Genomic DNA, 25,464 nt, shown 5'->3' on the forward strand with positions numbered 1-25,464 from the left:
TGTTCTGCAGGTGGGACTGTAATATCCACCACCTTTCCCCAGCCCCATCCGACTCAGGTGCAGGTGGAAACTGTAATATCACATGTGTAATGAATGTGTTCAGAGATATGTAGTGCATGTGGGAATGTCATGGCCCCATGATTGGGGTCACCCTGTTGCGCAATTAGTCATACGTTATTATACGAAGATTTTACTGAGATTTTCCTCTTCATGGTAAAGGCTGTAATGAAAAAAAATATATAGTAACTGATCTGATTGTTGTTATGATAAGCATATGGCAGTAGCAGAGTGACAGAGCGAGAGAGCTACATCCTGTCCCAGCCAGCCATTCAACCAACCAGCCAGCCAGCCAGCCAGCCGTCCATCCTGTATGATGTTCACACGGAACAGGCCGGAACAGGAAGGCATGAATGTGCACTTCAGCACTCAGCCCAGCCCTTGTCAATCCGGTCCAGTCCTGCCCCAGCAGCAGCAGCACAGAAGCATGGATCTCTCTCCTGATGTCATTCATCCAGGTGAAGCTCCGCTGACCACCAAAAGCTGGCTAGTTACTACTGCCAGGCTCAGTGCAGGCTCCATTCACTGCTCTGCTCTATTATTTATGGTCAAACCAAGTGGGACTTCTATTCAAATGCCGATTGAATTCTCTCCAAGAGCTTTTTATTGTAGCAAATGTATTTTTTGGAGTTGTATGTAGCATTCCAGTGTGCCGGAAATTCCAGTGTTTTTTTTAATAGGAATTCCTGTCATGGATAGATAACCACAATTACAGATAGTCCACACTCCACATCATGTCGATATGGACTTGGCAGTTTGATGAGATTATGTGCTAATCTACGCTAGTTAACCCACTGCCTCAGTTTGGGTTTTTTGCCCCGTGCGTTTGACCTACTTCTGTCTTAAGTCCCACATTAAACGAACCCACTAATTTCCTTCATTTATTTATTTCCCAGTCAAGTTCCTTCTGGCTGCTCCCCTCTCCCTATCCCTCCCTCTCCCTATCCCTCCCTCTCCCCATCCCTCCCCCTCCCTCCCTCTCCCTCTCCCTTGTTCCTGTGCGATATGAATAAGTGAATTCCCTGTGATAATGTGTCCTCCTCTGTCTGTAGCAGCAGACCTAAACATGGTTGGTCTGGGCTACCCTCTAAAGCGAATTAAGACACGGCCGTGTCCAGTGCTGTCCAGTACAGAGGAGAAGAGACAAGCCCGCTAGCTGCCCTGCACTGTGGTTTATAAACTAAAGGGCTTCAGCTGAAGGAGGACATTTTGTGTTTGTGTGTGTGTGTGTGTGTGTGTGTTTTCCACTGCTCTGTCTCTAAGTCCAATGTGACTGATGCCAGACTCTTCCCTCGCCCCATGCGCCGTTATTACCTCTAAGTAACCAGCCACACACTGGATTCTGTGGTGCTTTATCACCTCTGATCAAATTACGGAGCTTTATTGTGTGTGTACAGTCTCTCGCTGTGTGTGTGTCTGTCCGTGCGCGAGTGTTTCTCTGTCTATGTGCATGTGACAGTGTGACAGAGAGGGTCAGTGCTTTCAGAGCCAGGCAGGTTGTTTCAGGTGCTTTGCCCTGGGTCTCAGACAGGCAGACAGTGGTAATGTAATGTAATGGCTCTGGCTGTGTCTCTGTAATAGGTCTGTAGATAGGCCATAATGTGGCATCACAGTGGTCCAGCAGGAGAGAGTAGTGCACTGAACAGAGAGGAACTGTGTAGGAAGGAGAGAGGGACAGACAGAGAGCATTGTCCCCATCAGACCCATAATACCATGCAACGTACGTGACGTAAATACAAACTATTGAATCACTATTCACTATGTTCGCTAACACAAACGCTGTTGTTTAAAAAATATGTATCTTTAGAAAGTACACGATGTTCCACTGATGTGTCTCTACAGCTCTCCTTACTTTGATAAGGTATCGTGATGACCCATATCGTATAGCCTAATAGTTAAGGTGTTATTTCCCACCATGCAGTGCACTTCAAGGAGAGGAAAACTAGTACATCCTCTGGAAGAAGAGGATTGTGAAGAAAACCTTGACGTACTGGTCTTTGATAGATTACCAAAGCTGCACTGTTTTTTTGTGAAATGCCATTATGTTCTATATTGAATATGTTGAACGTACTGTGTGTGTGTGTGTGTGTGTGTGTGTGTGTGTGTGTGTGCACGTGTGTGTATGTTGACCTGTGGAGTATTGTAGTAACCAGAGACAGTGAGGATAGGATGTGTCATTAACAGACTAGCCATAACACACTGCAGGGCGAGGAGGAGGAGGGGGGTCATTGGGGTTATTTGGCATAACGCCATGCATGGGCTTCCTCCTCTATAAATCATGTTCATATGATATGGAAGTCTGGGGCTAGGTGACTAGTCTGGTGTGGGGCTAGGTGACTAGTCTGGTCTGGGGCTAGGTGACTAGTCTGGTCTGGGGCTAGGTGACTAGTCTGGTCTGGGGCTAGGTGACTAGTCTGGTCTGGGGCTAGGTGATTAATCTGGTCTGGGGATAGGTGATTAATCTGGTCTGGGGATAGGTGATTAGTCTGGTCTGGGGATAGGTGATTAGTCTGGTCTGGGGATAGGTGATTAGTCTGGTCTGGGGATAGGTGATTGGTCTGGTCTGGGGATAGGTGATTGGTCTGGTCTGGGGCTAGGTGATTGGTCTGGTCTGGGGCTAGGTGATTAGTCTGGTCTGGGGCTAGGTGATTAGTCTTGTCTGCGGATAGGTGATTAGTCTGGTCTGGGGCCAGGTGATTAATATGGTCTGGGACTGAGGAAGCAGAGAGTGGTGCTTCTGAGGGTCCTGGTCCCAGGCTTGCAGTTAGACCATCCCAGTGTCAGTGCAGTGGACTGGCCTCCTGTCTACAGCCCCAGTCTCAGTGGCCTTGCGTCTGCGTCCAGAGCCCCCATTCCCATGCAGAGCAGTGGCCTTCTATAGTGTCTACTCTGCATCCCCAGTCCCAGTCTCAGTGGCCATCTATAATGTCTACTCTGCAGCCCCAGTCCCAGTCTCAGTGGCCTTCTATAGTGTCTACTCTGCAGCCCCAGTCCCAGTCTCAGTGGCCTTCTATAGTGTCTACTCTGCAGCCCCAGTCCCAGTCTCAGTGGCCATCTATAATGTCTACTCTGCAGCCCCAGTCCCAGTCTCAGTGGCCTTCTATAGTGTCTACTCTGCAGCCCCAGTCCCAGTCTCAGTGGCCTTCTATAGTGTCTACTCTGCAGCCCCAGTCCCAGTGGCCTTCTGTAGTGTCTACTCTGCAGCCCCAGTCCCAGTCTCAATGCAGTCCTGTCTGCAGCCCAAGGCCCCAGGCCTCTGTGAAGCCCCTGTGTTTGTTGCTGAAGGCCTCTCCCAGACAGGCCAGGACAGGGAAGAGATGGATCAGCATGTTATAGGGCTGTAGGATATCCTGTATGTTTATAGAGGAACTTTGAGGAGCGTGGTTCACTGTAAACACAACATTAACCCTGCTGGGAGGGAGGCTGGGAGGGAGTCTCCCACAGAGAACACAGGCTATTGTACTGCTTCTATACAGGCCATGACTGGCCGTGAATGTGTCTGACATTCAGAAGAACTACGGCAAAGGAAAACAACGGTCAGTCATCGTTGACTTGCTAAAGGGCATATAGTCAGACATGATAGCTGTAATAAACACTGAATCCTGTGTATTTGTCCTGCATAACAATCATCCTCTATAATAGAATTCGCAGTAAATGAATGAACCTGTTTGACCCTGGCAGAACGTTGTTGTCTTTGAGCCTACCACGGTGTACAGCTTTGCTACAATGGTGATAGCCAGGCTGACGTGACGACAGTCCTGTGTGTACCAGGCCAGCTATGTCAGCCCAGGCAGGCAGCAATGATCGCTATCAGCCAGTCTCACTCCAATGTTAATTGGATTGGCAGTTAATTGATTAGTAGCATGGGGATAGATAGAGATAGGGAGATAGAGGGGGAGAGCTGTGGCTGGCCCAGCAGGCATGGTTGGCTGGGTAGAGGTGGGAGAGTGGACCATGCTGCCTATGACTGCTACAGAGGAGAGAGCAAATGTCCCCAGGCCACTGCTCCAAACAGGGGAGGGAGAGAGCTCAGCTTGTGTGTGTGGGGGTACAACAGGAAACAATGGACTCCCAGGTTGTTTCCTTTAGGAGGCCAGACAGAGCATGGTGCAGAATTGCATGTGCTGTCTCTCTCTACTGCAAGGACGAGGAGGAGTGTGTTTACTAGGGAATCTGGGCAGAGGACCGGCGTCCTGCTGTGGTTCCAGTGGCTGGGTCTTAGTGTGGAGTATATCCCTATACTCAGAGCCAGTGTGATTACAGAGCAAGGCCCTACTATCACACACAGACACATATTTGAAACAGCAGCACTAAGAATGGAAGGGATTATTTGGACTGGCGCTCTCTGTCGTTTTCCCTCACAGTTGCAGTCTTATGTAAGCGTAATGGATTTTTGTGTTACTGTTTGGCGCCAGCCGACTGACTGAAATAGGCCTCCCATTCAGTGCTGACTGTTGGCTTCATTATGTAAGGCTTGAAATGAGACTGTATGCATTTAGACCAAAATGGTAGGTGTACCAGCAACCAACCAACTCTCTTGTTTTTCTCGCTTTACCTCTTCCGTTTTCTCTCCCACTCAACCCACATACAGCTCCATGTAGTGGTTCTTAACAGGGATTTGGATGTGATTATTTGACAGAAGGTTGGGTTGAGCGTGCTGTTGTGTGATTGGCCAGCTGCAGAGCAGAGTGGAGTGGAACGGAACGGGGTCAAAGAGGTGTTCTCCAGAGCAGGGCTGCACTCAGACCACCCTGGCCCAATGGCCTGCTGGGAGAGTTTGCTGAGAGAGCAAGAGAGAGAGGGAGCGAGAGAGAAAGAGAGAGAGAGCAGCATACACACCTACGCAGGTATGCACACACACACCTACGCAGGTATGCACACACACACCTACGCAGGTATGCACACACACACACACACACACACACACACACACACACACACACACACACACACACACACACACACACACACACACACACACACACACACACACACACACACACACACACACACACACACACACAAACTCACCAGGTAGCCCCTGGACTTACACTGACCTGTGTCTGACTCTCTGACCCTGGCCATGTGCTCTCTCCCTCACCTCACTACAGCTGATTCCCTCTGGTGTTACTCAGCATGGAGTTAGTATTTATGTCATCTGATGTTAGCTAGACCCAACCCGCTGAGACATTATTTCAAGTCTGGTCCACACAGGACCGACAGGATACACTAAGCCAAGTCAAGCCAATTCCCCTTGCTCTGCCCCTAGCTCCTGCTGCCTAATGCTACACACCAAGTTACTTTAGTCTCTCCTTATAAGGATGGTTTTTAGCACATCTCACACAGACCATATTATTTAGTAGAAAACCCATGCTTTAGCTCCTCCATTTACTGTTTTTTTTTACCCTCGCTAGGACTCATTTCTCAATACTTAGGTTATTATTTTCAAAACTCTTCACACAGTTCTCCTTACCAACTTTCAGCTTGGCACAGCAGTTAATTTCACATCCAAAATGCACTAAAACTACCAAAACACTTCATACATGTCTCAAATCAACTCGTTCTTCCATAACACTAGCAAAGGCTGTCACCCACAACAAGCACACTTGTCACTCATAAAACAACGACCTAAACAACACTAACAACAGGTAGCATTACACAATGTTTTCTTTACAAAACAAGAATGACACCTCTCTACTGTTTAGAATCCACTGCAGTTTATGTTACAGGAATGTATCGGACATGGTGCAATATGCTTCAATGTGTTTTATGTCATTCTTTGGCATTGAGTGATTCCAAAATAGATTAAATTGTATATACACCATCTACAGATACAGTAGCAATGCTAGTCAACCCTGTCTTCTGCAATTGGCCATAGGTTCTCATCCACATCACATCCTATGTCAACTTGGGCAATACACCTAGGAAATAATCTATTGGCCTGGTCCATCCCTGGCAATCTTCTGCAGATATTTCCAGGCATCCAGCATTCATTGCGTCCAGGAGGGACATTTGATCATTTGTATGGTGATCATTGACCTTCCACCTCCATGAGGAAAATAATTCCTCTATGGGGTTGAGGAATGGAGAGTAAGGTGGGAGGAAAAGTGACACCATCCTGGGATGGGCTGAAAACCACTTTGTGAACTTAAGTTTAACAGTTTTGAAAAGAGTATGTTAAACATGTGCAAATTGGCCTGTAGGTACATAGAGTATTGGTGATGGTTGTGTCTGAGTGAGAAAAGAGTTTATGTAACTTGAAAGATGTAGTCACTGAATGCATTTTGTGCCAAAGCAAAGAAAAATTATCCACAGCCCACATAGACTGCTGTTGTGCTCACTGTGTGAAGAGTTTAGAACAAGTGACCTAAGTATTGAGAAATGGGTCCTAGCGATTGTAAATTGTTTTCCTCCAGAAATGTAAAGGTAACTGTGATTTGATGACAGTAATTTATTACAAACAACTACAAATGTGTATTCTTTAAATTATAACGCAGGTGCTCAGAGGCTGTTCCTATAAAAATCTATATTCTAGTTAATGCTTTAAACAGTGCATTCATGCTTGTTAGACTTTTATTCACATCACTTTCTAAACTGCTAAATAAGAGACATTGGATGATATCGGTCTACAGAGGATATACAGTATATTCCATCAAATATGTATAGTGTGTAATAGAGGTCGACCGATTTTGATTTTTCAACACCGATACCGATTATTGGAGGACCAAAAAAGCGGATACCGATTTGTATTAATTTATTTGTAATAATGACAATTACAACAATACTGAATGAACACTTATTTTAACTTAATATAATACATAAATAAAAATACATTTAGCCTCAAATAAATAATGAAACATGTTCAATTTGGTTTAGATAATGCAAAAACAAAGTGTTGGAGAAGTAAAAGTGCAATATGTGCCATGTAAAAAAGCTAACGTTTGAGTTCCTTGCTCAGAACATGAGAACATATGAAAGTTGGTGGTTCCTTTTGACATGACACTTCATTATTCCAAGGTAAGAGGTTTTAGGTTGTAGTTAATATAGTATTTATAGGACTATTTCTCTCCATACCATTTGTATTTCATATACCTTTGACTATTGGATGGTCTTATAGGCACTATAGTATTGCCAGTGTAACAGTATAGCTTCCGTCCCTCTCCGCGCCCCTACCTGGGCTCGAACCAGGAACACATCGACAACAGCCACCCTCGAAGCAGCGTTACCCATCGCTCCACAAAAGCCGCGGCCCTTGCAGAGCAAGGGGAATAACTACTCCAAGTCTCAGAGCGAGTGACGTTTGAAACGCTATTAGCGCACACCCAGCTAACTAGCTAGCCATTTCACATCAGTTACACCAGCCATTAGGCTGAAAGGCTTGAAATCATAAACAGCGCTGTGCTTGCGAAGAGCTGCTGGCAAAACGCACGAAAGTGCTGTTTGAATGAATGCTTACGAGCCTGCTGCTGCCTACCATCGCTCAGTCAGACTGCTCTATCAAATCATAGACTTAATTATAACATAATAACACACAGAAATACAAGCCTTTGGTCATTAATATGGTCGAATCCGGAAACTATCATTTCGAAAACAAAACATTTCTTATTTCAGTGAAATACGGAACCGTTCGGTATTTTATCTAACGGGTGGCATCCCTAAGTCTAAATATTTTTATTACATTGCACAACCTTCAATGTTATGTCATAACTATGTAAAATTCTGGCAAATTATTTTGCAATGAGCCAGGCTGCCCAAACTGTTGCATATACCCTGACTCTGCGTGCAATGAACGTAAGAGAAATGACACCATTTCACCTGGTTAATATTGCCTGCTAACCTGGATTTCTTTTAGCTAAATATGCAGGTTTAAAAATATATACTACTGTGTATTTATTTTAAGAAAGGCATTGGTGTTTATGGTTAGTTACAGTCATCCAACGATTGTGCTTTTTTCGCAAATGCGCTTTTGTTAAACCATCCCACAGTGCTGCATCAATTATATGCAATGCAGGAAACGCTAGATAAACGAGTAATATCATCAACCATGTGTAGTTATAACTAGTGATTATGATAGATTGATTGTTTTTTATAAGATAAGTTTAATGCTAGCCAGCCACTTACCTTGGCTTCTACTGCATTTGCGTAACAGGCAGGCTCCTCGTGGAGTGCAATGAGAGGCAGGTGGTTAGAGCGTTGGATGAGTTAACTGTAAGGTTGCAAGATTGGGTCCCCCGAGCTGACAAGATGAAACTCTGTTGTTCTGCCCCTGAACAGGCAGTTAACCCACTGTTCCTAGGCCGTCATTGAAAATAGGAATGTGTTCTTAACTGACTTGCCAAGTTAAATAAAGGTATAAAGAAGAAAAAAAGAAAAATCGGCGCCCAAAAATACTGATTTCCGATTGTTGAAATCGGCCCTAAATAATCGGCCATTCCGAGTCGACCTCTACTATGAAATCGTGCCTAGTGTGAAATTCATACCACTGCATCTTTCAACCCCTTCTTTCATTAGGCCCCACAACACTGAATTTCAAAGCACAGGGATTATACATCATATGAGACATGATGCAGGAATGGTTAAGAATGGAAACGTGTATGCTGTCAATCAAACAGCCTAATGTAATTCCTATCTCCTCCTCCTTTACTCCCCTCTTTCTACGTCTTCTCGTTACAATTCAGATGTTTGGAAATCAGCCTGGCTAATAGAAGCCTGAAGCACACGGGCTGACATACAGCTCTGATGACAAGACACCATCTCGCTATGGATGCTTCAAACTTAATATGACTGGTGCAAGTGGGTTGTTGGTTTGTTTAATTGGGGGATGGTGTGTCCGTATTGTGTGTGTACGTGTAAACGTGTGTATATGTGTGTGTGTGTGTGTTTTGAGGAGGAGGTGCAGTGGGCGGGGGAACACGAGACATTAGAATAACAATGATATTGTAATCTCTCTCTGAGGATGTCGTAGTAGTTTTGAGGCGCAATGCCATTGAGCACTTATTCAAGCAAAGCTTAAGTTGAGAGTGAAGCAGCCAGGGTGGTGGGGTGCCTCGCTGAGGCTCGGCAGGATGTGGGTTAAAGGGGAAGATTAGATGCACACGCCCTTGTTTGCATTCAAGGATAAAGCTTGTATGAATGCTGACGCTCGCTAATTCTTCTGTTGCGTTGGCAAGGACATGGCTTGTTCTGTGGAAGACATCAAAGTGTGAGGGCTTTAGTAGACTTTGATACGATTCAGAGTCAAATCTATGTAATAGCATTGTGGAGGCTGCTGTGGTTGGTTAGCGCTGTGACTGGCTTCAGTAGACCCAGACAGTGACCTCAGCCTTAACACTAGAACCCCCTGGCCTCTCAGCCTATCAGTACCCACTAGAGAATGTAGCCAGGCGACCCCTTTAGCGTATGTGTCAGATGCATATCAAACTGCAAACATGCTTGATTTGTCCACTGTTCTGACCAGGCTAGTCTTCTTTGTAATCAACTTGACTGCCAGGGAAATTGATGTGAAGATGTTTTTCTGCCTTTGCCCATGTAGAACACAGTGAGTCTCAAAACTAGGGTTGCAAAGGATCGGAAACTTTCCGGTAAATTCCAGAAATGTTTCTGTAAATGTTTTCAGCACTCACAACAAGCAACCTCTGACTAAAGTGGATGCAGAGTTTAACAGAGGTCAAGTGGAGGTCAAGCAAATCGTAGAGAAAGCAGACTGTATTGCAATCATCTCTGATGCGTGGTCGAATGTTCGTGGGAAAGGAATAATTAACGACATCATCTCCACCCCTCAACCTGTATTCTATGAGAGCACAGACACAAGGGACAACATACACTGGTTTCTACATTGCAGATGAGCTGAAGGCAGTCATCAATGTCCTTGGACCATAGAAGGTATTTGCACTGGTGACAGAATGCTGTGAACACGAAGGCTGCTTGGTCTAAAGTGGAGGAGTCCTACCCTCACACCACACCCATTGGCTGTGCTGCTCATACATTGAATCTGCTCTTCAAGGACATCATGGCACTGAAAACAATGGATACACTCTAGAAGAGAGCCAAGGAAATGGTTAGGTATGGGGTCATAAAGTTATAGCAGAAATCTACCTCACCAAGCAAAGTGAGAAGAATAAGAGCACCACATTGAAACTGCCCAGCATCACTCGTGGGTGTGGTATTGTCATCATGTTTGACAGTCTCCTGAAGGGGAAGGAGTCTCTCCAAGAAATGGCCATATCACAGTCTGCCGATATGGACAGCCCAATCAAGAGGATCCTCCTGGATGATGTATTTTGGGAGAGAATGGTAAGCAGCCTGATACTCCTGAAGCCTGATACTCAGTAGCCATTGCATGGATTGAGGGAGGCAATGCCATCCTGTCTGATGTTCAGACTCTGCTTGCAGATGTAAGAGAAGAAATCCGTACGGCCCTGCCCACATCACTGTTGCTCCATGCAGAGGAAACTGCAGTTCTGAAATGCATCAAAAAGCACGAAGACTTCTGCCTGAAGCCCATACACACTGCAGTGTACATGTTGGACCCCAAGTATGCTGGCAAGAGCATCTTGTTTGGTACAGAGATCAACACCGCTTATGGTGTCATCACTACCGTGTCTTATGCCACCTTGGCCTGGATGAGGGCAAGGTTCTTGGTAGTCTGGCGAAGTACACTTCCAAGTAAGGGCTTTGGGATGGAGATGCAATATGGCAGTCATGCCAACATATCTCATCAGCCACCTGGTGGAAGGGACTTTTACAATTTGGTTTCTATCAGCCATTCATCCATTGACGACAGAATAGCAGACTGTAATTTTACGTTTTATTTATGTTACTAGTTTTTGCTTAGTAGCCAGAGCCAAACTGCAGAATATGTTCTTTCAGATAGTATATAGAAATCACAATGCTTTACCTACATTTGACTCTGAAGGCTGATTTGATCAAGCAAAGCTCCTTTCCCTGCATCCCTGCATCTGTCAATTACAAGATGCGCCCATCTCTTCATGCACAATTTGACAACTGATTGCCCTAATATTGTCACTCATCAGATTATTGTCAATGTAATCTTGCCTATAGGCTAACTCTTATTATGTGTGATATTATTTTCGGTGTAGTTTATATGTAGTGTCAATGGGCCGGCTGTGCAGGCTGACTGGCATCGTCGGTTTCCCGCTCATCAACTTGGATAGAGTCAAGGATTTATTTTGCATTATACTAAAGTCCCGCTGCAACACATAGCATGTTTTCGTTTCCCTTACAATCAATTGGATTGGTAAAAGAGTTGTAGTACATAAAACAGTCCCATAACAGCTTATTTTTGACAAAGTAAAGCGTAAAAGAGAAGGGGATCAAACTGCCATGCAGTCAAATGATTAACTTGAGCGCCAACACTGATAAATAGGCATAATACAAGCTCATCATTACACTATTGTCTTTCTAGATGAAATCAGCCTCTTCATCGTTCAGTTAGGTCTCATTTTAAATTAAATTATAAAGTAGGGTGCACAATTATCGCCCATTCATCCATTTTTCATTCATTCAGTGAGGAGAGAGAGATGCATTAGAGCCTGGCTGGGTACCAACGTCCTACAGAACATTGTCTTGGAGCCTGGCTGGGTACCAACGTCCTACAAGCACATTGTCTTGGAGCCTGGCTGGGTATCAACGTCCTACAGCACATTGTCTTGGAGCTTGGCTGGGTACCAACGTCCTACAGCACATTGTCTTGGAGCCTGGCTGGGTACCAACGTCCTACAGCACATTGTCTTGGAGCCTGGCTGGGTACCAACGTCCTACAGCGCATTGTCTTGGAGCCTGGCTGGCTACCAACGTCCTACAGCACATCGTCTTGGAGCCTGGCTGGGTACCAACGTCCTACAGCACATTGTCTTGGAGCCTGGCTGGGTACCAACGTCCTACAGCACATTGTCTTGGAGCCTGGCTGGGTACCAACGTCCTACAGCACATTGTCTTGGAGCCTGGCTGGGTACCAACGTCCTACAGCACATTGTCTTGGAGCCTGGCTGGGTACCAACGTCCTACAGCACATTGTCTTGGAGCCTGGCTGGGTACCAACGTCCTACAGGACATTGTCTTGGAGCCTGGCTGGGTACCAACATCACAGTGTTTGTGATTGGTCAACAGTAGGGCTTTTTCAATAAAGCCTTTGTTGTCATACAAGTAGAGACAACTCGTTTTCATCGATATTTTTCAATTGAGAAATACTACACCAAACATCTTAGTTAGATGTAAAATTACTTGACTAAGATCTCCCCGGCAAAAACATCAAAAGTAATGACATATTCCTTTAGTTATCTTAGATGAGATCTGACAATTTTGTGGAAGTGTTTACTGGCTACGGCGTTTCAAAATGGACAAACAGTACTTTTAAGGTCTTTTAAGGGAGTATGCTCTCTTCGGTTCACCTAGACAACTTTGGCTAGCCACCAGCCGAACTGAAGCATGCTGACGCCTTTAGGGCAATACAGGAGGCCACTAGGCCATGGGCTTGTCACCAGAGCAGTGATATGGGTCACTAATAAAGATATTACCATGTCGAAACACTGGATGCAGAGTGCTCTGACTGAGTGCCCTTAGAGTGGCCCAGAGTGGATGTGTAATCATGGACAAGTGTAGAGTCATTTACTATGCTAAACCCCTAGTTCTTTTTCATTGGTAGCTCAGAGCATGTCAATTGATACATAACAACAACAGCACTGGAAATTGGAAATTATAGTAGCCTAGTCTATGTTGTGCTTGTTGTAACAGCTTGATAGCAGTGTGTTTACTTTCATATTTCCTGCATGAGCCAACATAGTTTTTGAGCATAAAAAAACATTTATTTCACTTTTTTAGCATTCTATCACAAAGAACACAGCTTCAAATTAATTTAAAAAACAAACATTCCCCATCTCAAGAAGTTAAGGACAAAATCACTATAGTAGGTGCCTATAAAGTGTTAAATAAATTAACAGGGTTGACTGTAACAGGGCTGACCGTAAAGGATTGACGCCTTCATCTTAAATCAGCCATAAATTGTGACAGGAAGCTTGTTGTGTGCAACAGGGAGGGGCAATTGAATGCAAGCTTCACTAAAACATTTGAATTGTTACAAATATTCTAGCCTGTCTATCTATGGGCAACAGGGTTGATGCGTTGTGCTCAACCCGCTCAGTTTTCCACCGCAAAACACCAGAAAGTGTCCATAAAGTGTAGAACCAGCTCACCTGTTTTTACATTATGATTTGGCTATTAGATGTTCAATGTCTCTTGAAATATATATATATATTTTAAAGTTTTATTCAGTTCACGTAACAGGATTTACCTTAAAATGAGGGACAGACATAAAGGAACCTCTAATCACATGAAATAAATAAGAATTGTCAGAAATGACTTTGTCAAAGCAACAAAATAACAAGGGCTTTACAATGATGGTGAAAACTTGGAGAAAGTTTGGGGTTAAGTGGGGTAAAATCTTCCTAGAAGCCACATAGGGGGTACGGAGGGACATGTCAAAAGGCTGAATTTTGGCACATAAGCAAGTCTTTGTTCATATAAAAAAAAACGAGATTTATTGAATTGTCCATGTGGTCTATATTAAACGGGCACTTCATTTAATATAACAGGCTTTTAAAATGCTATATTTGTGCTCAATTTCTACTTTAAATATCAAAGGGACGAAAAGGGCATTAATTTCGTGGAACGACCCAGCCACAGACGTTAAGGAATAGGCCTCGCTGTTAGGTGAAGGATATATCCAACCTAATCTCTCCAAAACACCAGTAGCATAGGCAGGAAAACAGTTCTCGTGGTTAGTGAGGGTGTTATCCCTCGCCGCCTCCTTTCTTCATTTCCTATTTTCCTCTCCTCTACTGTGCTTTTGCCCTGTGGTGGGCTGGATGGCTGGATATGATAGGTTTAGTGTTATTGGAAACAGACAGGGGTTGGCACAGAGACTGTTACCACCACTGCAGTCACATTCAACTCCTGTAGCTATGAGAAAGAGGAACTTACACATTTAAGTACAGTCCTCAACTCCTCTCTTTGTCTCTATATTGGCACCCTATTCCTTATGTCTCTATATTGGCACCCTATTCCTTATGCAGTATAGGGAATTAGGGTAGCGTTTCAGACGGAACCAGTCAATGCTCCTTTAAGGAGACAAAGGAACGCAGATATATACAGTGGGGAGAACAAGTATTTGATACACTGCTGATTTTGCAGGTTTCCTACTTACAAAGCATTTAGAGGTCTGTAATTTTTATCATAGGTACACTTCAACTGTGAGAGAAGGAATCTAAAACAAAAATGCATTTTATTGCATGACATAAGTATTTGATACATCAGAAAAGCAGAACTTAATATTTGGTTCAGGAACCTTTGTTTGCAATTACAGAGATCATACGTTTATTGTAGTTCTTGACCAGGTTTGCACACACTGCAGCAGGGATTTTGGCCCACTCCTCCATACAGACCTTCTCCAGATCCTTCAGGTTTCGGGGCTGTCGCTGGGCAATACGGACTTTCAGCTCCCTCCAAAGATTTTCTATTGGGTTCAGGTCTGGAGACTGGCTAGGCCACTCCAGGACCTTGAGATGCTTCTTACGGAGGCACTCCTTAGTTGCCCTGGCTGTGTGTTTCGGGTCATTGTCATGCTGGAAGACCCAGCCACGACCCATCGTCAATGCTCTTACTGAGGGAAGGAGGTTGTTGGCCAAGATCTCGCGATACATGGCCCCATCCATCCTCCCCTCTATACGGTGCAGTCGTCCTGTCCCCTTTGGAGAAAAGCATCCCCAAAGAATGATGTTTCCACCTCCATGCTTCACAGTTGGGATGGTGTTCTTGGGGTTGTACTCATCCTTCTTCTTCCTCCAAACACGTCGAGTGGAGTTTAGACCAAAAAGCTCTATTTTTTTATCTCATCAGACCACATGACCTTCTCCCATTCCTCCTCTGGATCATCCAGATGGTCATTGGCAAACTTCAGACGAGCCTGGACATGCGCTGGCTTGAGCAGGGGGACCTTGCATGCGCTGCAGGATTTTAATCCATGACGGCGTAGTGTGTTACTAATGGATTTCTTTGAGACTGTGGTCCCAGCTCTCTTCAGGTCATTGACCAGGTCCTGCCGTGTAGTTCTGGGCTGATCCCTCACCTTCCTCATGATCATTGATGCCCCACGAGGTGAGATCTTGCATGGAGCCCCAGACCGAGGGTAATAATTGCGCCAACAGTTGTTGCCTTCTCACCAAGCTGCTTGCCTATTGTCCTGTAGCCCATCCAAGCCTTGTGCAGGTCTACAATTTTATCCCTGATGTCCTTACACAGCTCTCTGGTCTTGGCCATTGTGGAGAGGTTGGAGTCTGTTTGATTGAGTGTGTGGACAGGTGTCTTTTATACAGGTAACGAGTTCAAACAGGTGCAGTTAATACAGGTAATGAGTGGAGAACAAGAGGGATCCTTAAAGAAAAACTAACAGGTCTGTGAGAGCCAGAATTCTTACTGGTTAGTAGGTGATCAAATACTTATGTCATGCAATAAAATGCAAATTAATTACTTAAAAATCAAATAATGTGATTTTCTGGATTTTTGTTTTAGATTCCGTCTCTCACAGTTGAAGTGTACCTATGATGAAACTTACAGACCTCTACATGCTTTGTAAGTAGGAAAACCTGCAGAATTGTCAGTGTATCAAATACTTGTTCTCCCCACTGTAACTGTTCTAACTCCTCGACAAGAGACGAGACATAACAGCAGAAACCCTCTCATTCAGTGGAGAAATAAAGACTAATGGACTACCTCTCCCGCTAATCACTTTTTTAATAGTCTCCTCCCATAGAGAAGACCTTCCTTCAGGGGAGATTAAACATTCTATTTTTAATACCAACATACAAATGGCTGCTATCTCTGCTGCTGACGGTTCACTTTCTTTAACCCAATCACAAAAGTTTGTTCCAGGCGCGTTATAAACCTCGTAATTATTCTTAATTATGTCTTGAAGTTATTTGTTTGTTGTTTTTTTTTAAACCAAATTGGGCTCCTGTAGATTGTATCGTTTCACTTTTATTTAACCGTTTCAATTTCATGCTTTATATTAATCATTCAGGGAATAACGGAATTAATCAGAGCCATGAAATTCTGATATGTCATTTCTTTCCCTTCCCCACAACAATTAATTGGATTTAATCCGTAACTGGATTTTGGTTTATGTTCTTTATCTCCTGGAATACAATGTCTGTAAATATGAATTTAGGAGATCAAACAATTTTGACTGCATTGTTAAGGAGCTTAGTGTGGGGGAAGTCAAGAGGCACAAAGCAGAGGGAGTGAGAGAGGGAGGAGGGAGAGAGTGGGAGGGAGGGAGGAGGAGGGAGGAACGGCTGCTCTCTTCCAGCAGGGGAAGAGACTGGGGTTCAGAGCTATAGGCCTGCTCAGCTCACTGAAAGCATTCCACTACTGCACTGACCAGAGCAGTCAGGTACTGTTTTGTTGGTGTGTTTTGTCATTGTCCTAGTTTCTCCTCTCCTCCCCTTTGTTCTCCAGTGTGCTAGGCTAATCTGTAGAAGCCCTTCACTTCTACAGATTAGCCTAGCTGCTACCATGTAGCTCCCTGTGCCCGCTCCTGGCCTGGCACTGCCCCCAAAGTTCGTCCAACGGCCGCCAACTGAGGGCACCACCAGCGTTCGGGTACAGGGACCAGGCAGGACACAGGCAGACGAGCTCACAGAGGCTTTGTCCAAAAGGCCTTCTTATTCCCTATATAGTGCACAAGCGACTCACTATAGTGAACTATTGTGCGCTAGCAGCTCTGGCCAGAAGTAGAGAGTTGACAGAAAGAGCTGACAGAGTGCAGCAGCCCTTTGGGTTAGCAAGGCACTCAGAGGCAGCAGCATGGGTGAGCTGTGCAGGCCAACATGCCGACTGTTTCATTATCCATGGGAAGCTTAAGAGAAACGCATGGTTCATTTCGAAACCATGATCACCGTTTCCAGTTCGCAATGGTATGTTGTTGATGTCTTAACTTCACATCACGTGGCCAATACTTTTTCTGCCTGAAGACGAGTTGACTGGATGTCTTCTAATGTCTGTTTGTTATTTTCCGGGTTGACACTAGTCAGAACATGCAGGGTTCCCCAACTGGTGGTCCGCCTGGGATTTTATTTGGCCACCCAAGTTTTCTCAGCAAAACATTGTAAACATTTATTTTTTTATTTTTTTATTGTTGGACATAAACGACATAAAAGACTGTATAAACACCAGCAAATCAGCTCCAGTTGATTTTTATTTTGGAAATGTGTTCCAAGGTATTCCTACACATAATAGAGATATACAGTATGTGATCGTATACGAATGTAAGCAAGGTTTGAATCATTCTGGTTTAGTTTGGGCCTCTTGCAGGCAATTTTCAGTTTGCAAATGATTTGCAATTATCTTCCGGCCCGCGGCTGACTCTAGTTGAGGATCCCTGATGTAGAGTAACAGTAGGACTATACAGTAGCTGTTTTACAACACACATCCTGCAGTGGTGGTCAGTCGGAAACCCTGTGCCTACACACTGACTAATGATGATGAGCTGGTAGATGAAATGGCATGGTTGACAAACACAGGACAGATTGACTCATCCAGGAAGCGGTTAATGCATTTAGTGAGCTGAGCAAATCTGATGTTTTTTTGTAAGCTTGTCTGTGGGATGATGTAATTCCCACGTTAGCTGACGTGCGTCTTCACTCCAGTACATCTTTGTGCGTCGCTACAATTTACACGGTTGTAATGTGTCAACAAATCAAAGCTGAACCACAAACGAGGCTTGTTTAGAAAACAGATGGCTCAATGTGTCCGCGAGCAGACAAAGATGGCTCTGCATCGGGTGGAGTTGCTGTTTAACTGGTAGTCTCTCGTGACAGACAAATCGAGTAGCTGGCCAGCTGCACGCCGCCCGCACGCAAGAGTTGGGTCTGGGTCCGGAGATCAGGCCTGTTTGACACACTGGTAGCATTGGCGGTAAATTGAAAGATGTGTTTTTACTATACAATGCTATTCCTACCGTTCATTATAGCTCAGAAGCTAATCAAGCCTGGACAAGAATGTCTCCATTGTAGCCTACAAATGCTACCACAGATTCAGCCAGGCGTATCACCCATGATGCCCCAAGGCCTCTCTAGGTCTAGGCTATCAGGTGACTGGCTCATGATTCACCACCACTAGCTCTTGCATGTTAATTGCTTCACGAGTTCCTGCTGTATATGTCTGCTAGCGAGGAGGAGAGAAAAGACGACGTGGCTTCAAACAAGAAAGCTACTAACAAGCGAAGTCAATCGTGCTATTCAAATCCCTTGGTTGGCAGCATAATGAGTCCCTACCGTCAAGAGCGGCCAAAAGGAGGGGAAAACAACATCAACACAGCTCCATTGCTTGGTACAGCGTCTCTTCCTGGTAGCTACATTAGCAGTTGACCTTTGAGACGTTATATATGGTCACTGTTCATTAATTCACTCTTCTTCTGCTTCTTCTGCTCCTGCTCCTGCTTCTGCTTCTGCTTCTGCTTCTGCTTCTGCTTCTGCTTCTGCTTCTGCTTCTGCTCCTGCTCCTGCTCCTGCTCCTGCTCCTGCTTCTGCTTCTGCTTCTGCTTCTGCTCCTGCTCCTGCTCCTGCTCCTGCTTCTGCTTCTGCTTCTTCTGCTTCTGCTCCTGCTCCTGCTTCTTCTGCTTCTTCTGCTTCTGCTTCAGTGCAGCTGCCGCCAGTTCACCCACCAAAACACGAACAAGGAAAAATGAAACGCAAATTCTTCCCAAGCCATAGGGAAGGAGGAGATAGAGGGAAAGGAGGAAGGAAGGGAGAGATGGATGGGTAGTAAAAAAGTCCTTGCCTTTGGAAAATTTTCAGACCCCTCGACTTTTTCCACACTTTGTTACGTTACAGCCTTATTCTAAAATGGATTAAATAAAGAAAAATCCTCAGCAATCTACACACAATACCCCATAATGACATCACAATACCCCATAATAACATCACAATACCCTATAATGACATCACAATAACCCATAATGAAGAAGCAAAAACAAGTGTTTAGAAATGTTGGGGTTAGGGAGGTGTAAGGAGTTAGGGAGGTGGAGGGGGGTTGGGGAGGTGAAGGGGGGTTAGGGAGGTGTGGGAGTTAGGAAGGTGTAGGGAGTTAGGGAGGTGTGGGGGGGAGGTGAATGGGGGTTAGGGAGGTGGAGGGGGTTCGGGAGATGTGGGAAATAGGAAGGTGTAGGGAGTTAGAGAGGTGTGGAGGGGGGTTAGGGAGGTGGAGGGGGGTTAGGGAGGTGTAGGGAGTTAGAGAGGTGTGTGGGGGGTTGGGGAGGTGGAGGGGGGTGCTGCCTGCATTCTAAAGCCCTAAAGGGCAAAAGGCTGAGGTTTGAGGTGGAAAGAACTGCTGCCTCAGCAGGAGCCTGATTATACCTCCAGAGGGATATGCTCTGTTCTGCATCCCAAATAGCACCCTAATCCCATTAGGCTCTTGTTCAAAAGTAGTGCATTATATAAGGAACACTTTGCCATTTAGGATGCACCTCTCTGTTTTACTCTGCTCTGCTCTCTGCTCTGCTCTCTGCTCTGCTCTCTGCTCTGCTCTCTGCTCTGCTCTGCACCTCCATAGCACTACGCTCATACAAAGGAAGCAGCATGGCGGCTGCAGCCGTGGTTCAGTCAGGGTGGGCGGGCAGCGCAGGAAGTGGGCTTGACCCTGGTTTATAGCCTAGCCCAGCTCTTTTATGGGACACCTAAGAGCAGCCCACCCACCTCCCACACCTCAGCCCACCCCAGCACACGCAAGGCCAGGCTAGGCCAGGCCAGGCCAGGCCCCAGTGGCCCCTAGGAACTCACTGTTTATGGGCTGAGGGAGGGAGGTTGGAGGGAGGGACCCAGGATGACAGTTACCAGGTCTAGACAGCAGAGGGCTGGGGGAGGGAGGAGTGTGTGTAAGTGGAGAGGGACTGTAAATATATATGCTGTATACCAGACCCACCTGAAGCAAATCAAATCAAATCAAATTTATTTATATAGCCCTTCGTACATCAGCTGATATCTCAAAGTGCTGTACAGAAACCCAGCCTAAAACCCCAAACAGCAAACAATGCAGGTGTAAAAGCACGGTGGCTAGGAAAACTCCCTAGAAAGGCAAACCTAGGAAGAAACCTAGAGAGGAACCGGGCTAAAGATTATAACAGAACATGACCAAGATGTTCAAATGTTCATAAATGACCAGCATGGTCGAATAATAATAAGGCAGAACAGTTGAAACTGGAGCAGCAGCACAGTCAGGTGGACTGGGGACAGCAAGGAGCCTTCATGTCAGGTAGTCCTGGGGCACGGTCCTAGGGCTCAGGTCAGTTGAAACTGGAGCAGGAGCATGGCCAGGTGGACTGGGGACAGCAAGGAGTCCTCATGTCAGGTAGTCCTGGGACATGGTCCTAGGGCTCAGGTCCTCCGAGAGAGAGAAAGAAAGAGAGAAGGAGAGAATTAGAGAACGCACACTTAGATTCACACAGGACACCGAATAGGACAGGAGAAGTACTCCAGATATAACAAACTGACCCTAGCCCCCGACACATAAACTACTGCAGCATAAATACTGGAGGCTGAGACAGGAGGGGTCAGGAGACACTGTGGCCCCATCCGAGGACACAAGCACTGTCGATAGCCTCTATATCCCGCCCCATCCAGACATATGCAAATGACTAAATCAAAAAACCAGCTGATTAGTCCAGCCACATCTCTCTATTCTCGTCCTTGGCTTGATTCTCTCTGCTGCCCTCCCCTCTCTCCCGCTCTCCCTCACTGGCTGCTGTGAAATGCAAATGTGGAGTGTAACGAACGATGTAGGCTTGTGTCCGACACGTTTCACCCCCCTGGCGTCCCCACCGACACGCACACGGTCCCCAGCTACCTCGTCCAGCACGCCACTAATTACCCTTGTTGTAGCGCTATGCCTGATCATCCTTGATGTCACAATGCGCTGCGTCCATCGCTGCCATTGTCTCCACTTGTTAGCCCCTCACTGCCTGGCGTTGCTTGGTCCTGATGGAATAATACTGATCAAGGGAGAGAAAACACAGCATGGTATTGGATGCACTATTAAAACGAGGGAGAGAGGGAGAGGAGGGTGAGATGTGCATGTCGATCGGGGTCCTGATTCATTTAGGAAGGATTCTTCCGGAGCCAATGATTAATCCCTGCAGGATGTGATGGTGTCAGCGGTGGACAAAAAAAACAGAGTAACGTTGAATAATAATAATTAATAGATTCATATCCTGGTTGAACAGACAGAGACCTTAAAGAGCAGAGAGGGAGGGATGGAGAGGGGGGGTAAGAAGGGTGGGGGTGGAGAAAAGCAGATAGGGGGAGAGAGAGTGGAGGGAGGGAGGGAGGGGTGTGAGAGAGGGAAGGAGAGAAGAAGGGAAGGAAGGAGGGAAAAAGTGGGAAGATAAAACAGACAGAGGAGGGTTGCAAGCAGAGGATCTGTCTCCCAATTTGTTCTCACTTTGTTCCAGTAATAAGATCCAGACCTCCCCTCTACCGTAGACCAGATAATTAACTCCTGGGGATAAACTGTGAAGAGGGGCTCTCTCTTTCCCTCTGTCTCTCCCTTTCTCTATCCATCTCTCTCTCTTTCTTTCTGTCTCTCTCTCTCTCTCACTCTCTTGATTTATAGCATTGTGGTGGGGATGACATCTCTGCAGCCAGCCTGCAAAGCATTGTTACATAAATTGCAAACTTTCCTTGATATATGTTTTCACAGTTAGATTGGAAATGAGTAGCATGGATAGAGGAGGGGGTACAATCAAAATGAGATGGCAATGCTTCCTTCCCAGAAATAGATTTAGGGTAATATGAGCCCAATACATGTCTTTGACATTCCTTTGGTTTGTAGCTGTCTTTCTCTAGCTGGAGTAAACCTTGGTTTAAATGTCAAGACATATTATATATTATTTGACCCATGGCATCTCTTCATTATAGCATTAAATAAGTGGCTCCGTGGAGCACTAGCCTGAAGTGTGCTTCTCTGATGTGTGGATGACACTAAGTAGTATGACTCATTTCAGTGCATGGTGAGTCCGTTGGTTTGTGGTGTTCTTAGAAACCCACTGTCTCAGTGTCTGAGGCCTGAAGCAGCTAGGCAGCAGGACTCAGGACTCAGGTCTCAGGTCATACTAATTTCCGTTAGCCGTAACCTGCTCACTTTCCTTCATTGTCTTATGAGACCTCTCTTGTCCAGCAACTCCTCTGGAATGTAGCGATAAAGGTTTTCTCTCAGCATTCATTCTACTGTTCCCTAACTCATCGCCTTGGCCAGGGTGAACTTTCCAAAGCAGCAGGAGGGACCAAAAGAAAGGCCTTTTCCGTTATCTGCTTCCCCTTTGACTGTGAGTGTGAGTCACAATGTGCTCTCTTTCATTTATTCACCCACCTCTCTCTCTTTCTCTCTTTCAGAAATATGTGAAGACCGTGGTGAAGATAAAAGCGTGAACCGAGCCTTTGAGAACACAAAGAGGAAGGTAGCCTCCCTCCCACTCCTCCTCCATCCTCCCCCTGTTCAGTCTGCTGTTGCCTTGTTGCAGAGTCCCTAGTGGTATGGAGGGCCGACGGTCGCGGCGAGTCACACAATACAGCGCCAGGACTTTCCCAGCGGGCCCTACACGGGGCGCGGTGCTGGCCATGCTGGGCTGCTGGGTGTTAGCTGTCGCTGCCACCGTGTGCCAAGGCCAGACCACCTTCACCAGCTTCCACCCAGAGCGCCGGGAGTGGGCCTTCAACCATCTGACGGTCCACCAGACAACTGGGGCGCTCTACATCGGAGCAGTCAACCGTGTCTACAAGCTATCAGGCAACTTGACCCTGATGGTGTCCCACGACACAGGCCCTGAGGACGATAACAAGGCCTGTTACCCGCCCCTCATCGTCCAGCCCTGCTCTGAACCCCTGACCTCCACAAACAACGTCAACAAGCTGCTCCTCATAGACTACAGCCAGAATCGCCTTCTGGCTTGCGGTAGCCTCTACCAGGGAGTCTGTAAACTCCTTCGTCTGGACGACCTGTTTATCCTAGTGGAGCCGTCCCATAAGAAAGAGCACTACCTCTCCAGCGTCAACCAGACAGGCACCATGTATGGGGTAATCGTGCCCTCCCATGGCCAGGACGGGACTCTCTTCATCGGGACGGCAGTAGACGGCAAGCAGGACTACTTCCCTACCATCTCCAGCCGTAAGCTGCCCCGTGATCCAGAGTCCTCAGCCATGCTTGACTACGAGCTCCACACGGACTTCGTCTCGTCTCTGATAAAGATCCCGTCAGACACGCTTGCGCTGGTGTCCCACTTCGACATCTACTACGTGTATGGCTTCGCCAGTGGTTCCTTCGTCTACTTCCTGACCGTCCAGCCTGAGACGCCGGAGAACAGCATGTCATCAGGTGGATCCTCCAACGACCTCTTCTACACCTCGCGCATCGTACGCCTCTGCAAGGATGACCACAAGTTCCACTCGTACGTCTCCTTACCCGTGGGCTGCGTGAGGAATGGCGTGGAGTACCGTCTCCTGCAGGCTGCCTACCTAGCTAAGCCGGGCCGTGTGCTGGCCGCCTCGCTGAACATCAGTGCCACAGACGACGTGCTCTTCACCGTGTTCTCCAAGGGCCAGAAGCAGTACCACCAGCCGCCAGATGACTCTGCGCTCTGCGTGTTCACCATCAAGGACATCAACGCCCGTATCAAGGAGCGCCTGCAGTCCTGCTACCAGGGAGAGGGCAACCTGGAGCTCAACTGGCTGCTGGGAAAAGACGTGCAGTGCACAAAAGCTGTGAGTTACAGAGGAGACACACGGATGCACACACACACACACACACACACACACACACACACACACACACACACACACACACACACACACACACACACACACACACACACACACACACACACACACACACACACACACACACGCACACACGCGCACACACACACACTGCTGAGGAAGCACATGCAATGCACCAAGACGAAGAGTTGAATAAGGCCCATACAGAGGTTAAGGAACTACAGAGAAACACATACTGTAAATGGTGCGTAGTTCAAACACATACTGTAAATAGTGCATAGTTCAAACACATACTGTAAATGGTGCGTAGTTCAAACACATACTGTAAATAGTGCATAGTTCAAACACATACTGTAAATGGTGCGTAGTTCAAACACATACTGTAAATAGTGCATAGTTCAAACACATACTGTAAATAGTGCATATTTCAAACACATACTGTAAATAGTGCATATTTCAAACACATACTGTAAATGGTGCATAGTTCAAACACATACTGTAAATGGTGCATAGTTCAAACATATACTATAAATGGTGCATAGTTCAAACACATACTGTAAATAGTGCATAGTTCAAACACACTGTAAATGGTGCATAGTTCAAACATACTGTAAATGGTGCATAGTTCAAACACATACTGTAAATGGTGCATAGTTCAAACACATACTGTAAATGGTGCGTAGTTCAAACACATACTGTAAATAGTGCATAGTTCAAACACATACTGTAAATAGTGCATATTTCAAACACATACTGTAAATAGTGCATAGTTCAAACACATACTGGAAATAATTAAAAGTTCAAACTCATACTGTAAAAAATGAATAGTTCAAATACATACTGTAAATAGTGAATAGTTCAAACATACTGTAAATGGTGCGTAGTTCAAACACATACTGTAAATAGTGCATAGTTCAAACACATACTGTAAATAGTGCATATTTCAAACACATACTGTAAATAGTGCATAGTTCAAACATACTGTAAATAGTGCATAGTTCAATCACATACTCTAAATAGTGCATAGTTCAATCACATACTCTAAATAGTGGATAGTTCAAATACACATACTGTAAATAGTGGATAGTTCAAACATACTGTAAAAAGTTCTCTCTCCGTAATCATACCCAATGACCATTTTGGCTCAGTAGAGTCACGTGGTCTGTTATCATTTCTACAGAGAACAATGTACAATAGTGCTAGACTCATCTTACACAGTGCAAGTCCAAGGTTATTGTAGGCATTGATACAGTGAAACCAAACCAGCCATCATTATTCAGCCTCTGTTCCCATTCACACCTCAACGTTCACTTACCAAGAAGCAGACAGCTCCCTTCCACTGGGAGTTCTCTTCAGCCTCAGTTCAATGTAGAAAGCCAGCAGAATAATTCATTTACATTTTACACTGACTGTAGTCTACTGAGGTTACCCCTGGTAATATCTTACAGAGCCATTCCTCAGCTCAACTCAGCTCTAATATCATGTGTACCAGTCAGTTTGTGCTAACATTCCGCTTCTTGCCACTCCATTACTGGCATATTACACAGAGTACAAGGAGTGGAATACTAGC

At 45.7% G+C, this 25,464-nt stretch overlaps 1 protein-coding gene across 2 annotated transcripts in view; it reads left to right on the plus strand.

Moving 5' to 3' along the window:
• Positions 1 to 25,464, plus strand: part of LOC118360327 (plexin-A2-like) — a 324,415-nt gene that overhangs the window by 18,321 nt on the left and 280,630 nt on the right. For both annotated transcript variants that reach the window (XM_052482378.1, XM_052482379.1), the window contains exon 2: positions 22,515 to 23,879. In XM_052482378.1, coding sequence (XP_052338338.1) covers positions 22,656 to 23,879 — 1,224 coding nt within the window. In that variant the 5' untranslated portion in view covers positions 22,515 to 22,655. The remainder of the gene's footprint in view (positions 1 to 22,514; positions 23,880 to 25,464) is intronic.

Source organism: Oncorhynchus keta, chromosome 27 (assembly GCF_023373465.1).
Source record: "Oncorhynchus keta strain PuntledgeMale-10-30-2019 chromosome 27, Oket_V2, whole genome shotgun sequence".
Lineage (NCBI taxonomy): Eukaryota > Metazoa > Chordata > Actinopteri > Salmoniformes > Salmonidae > Oncorhynchus > Oncorhynchus keta.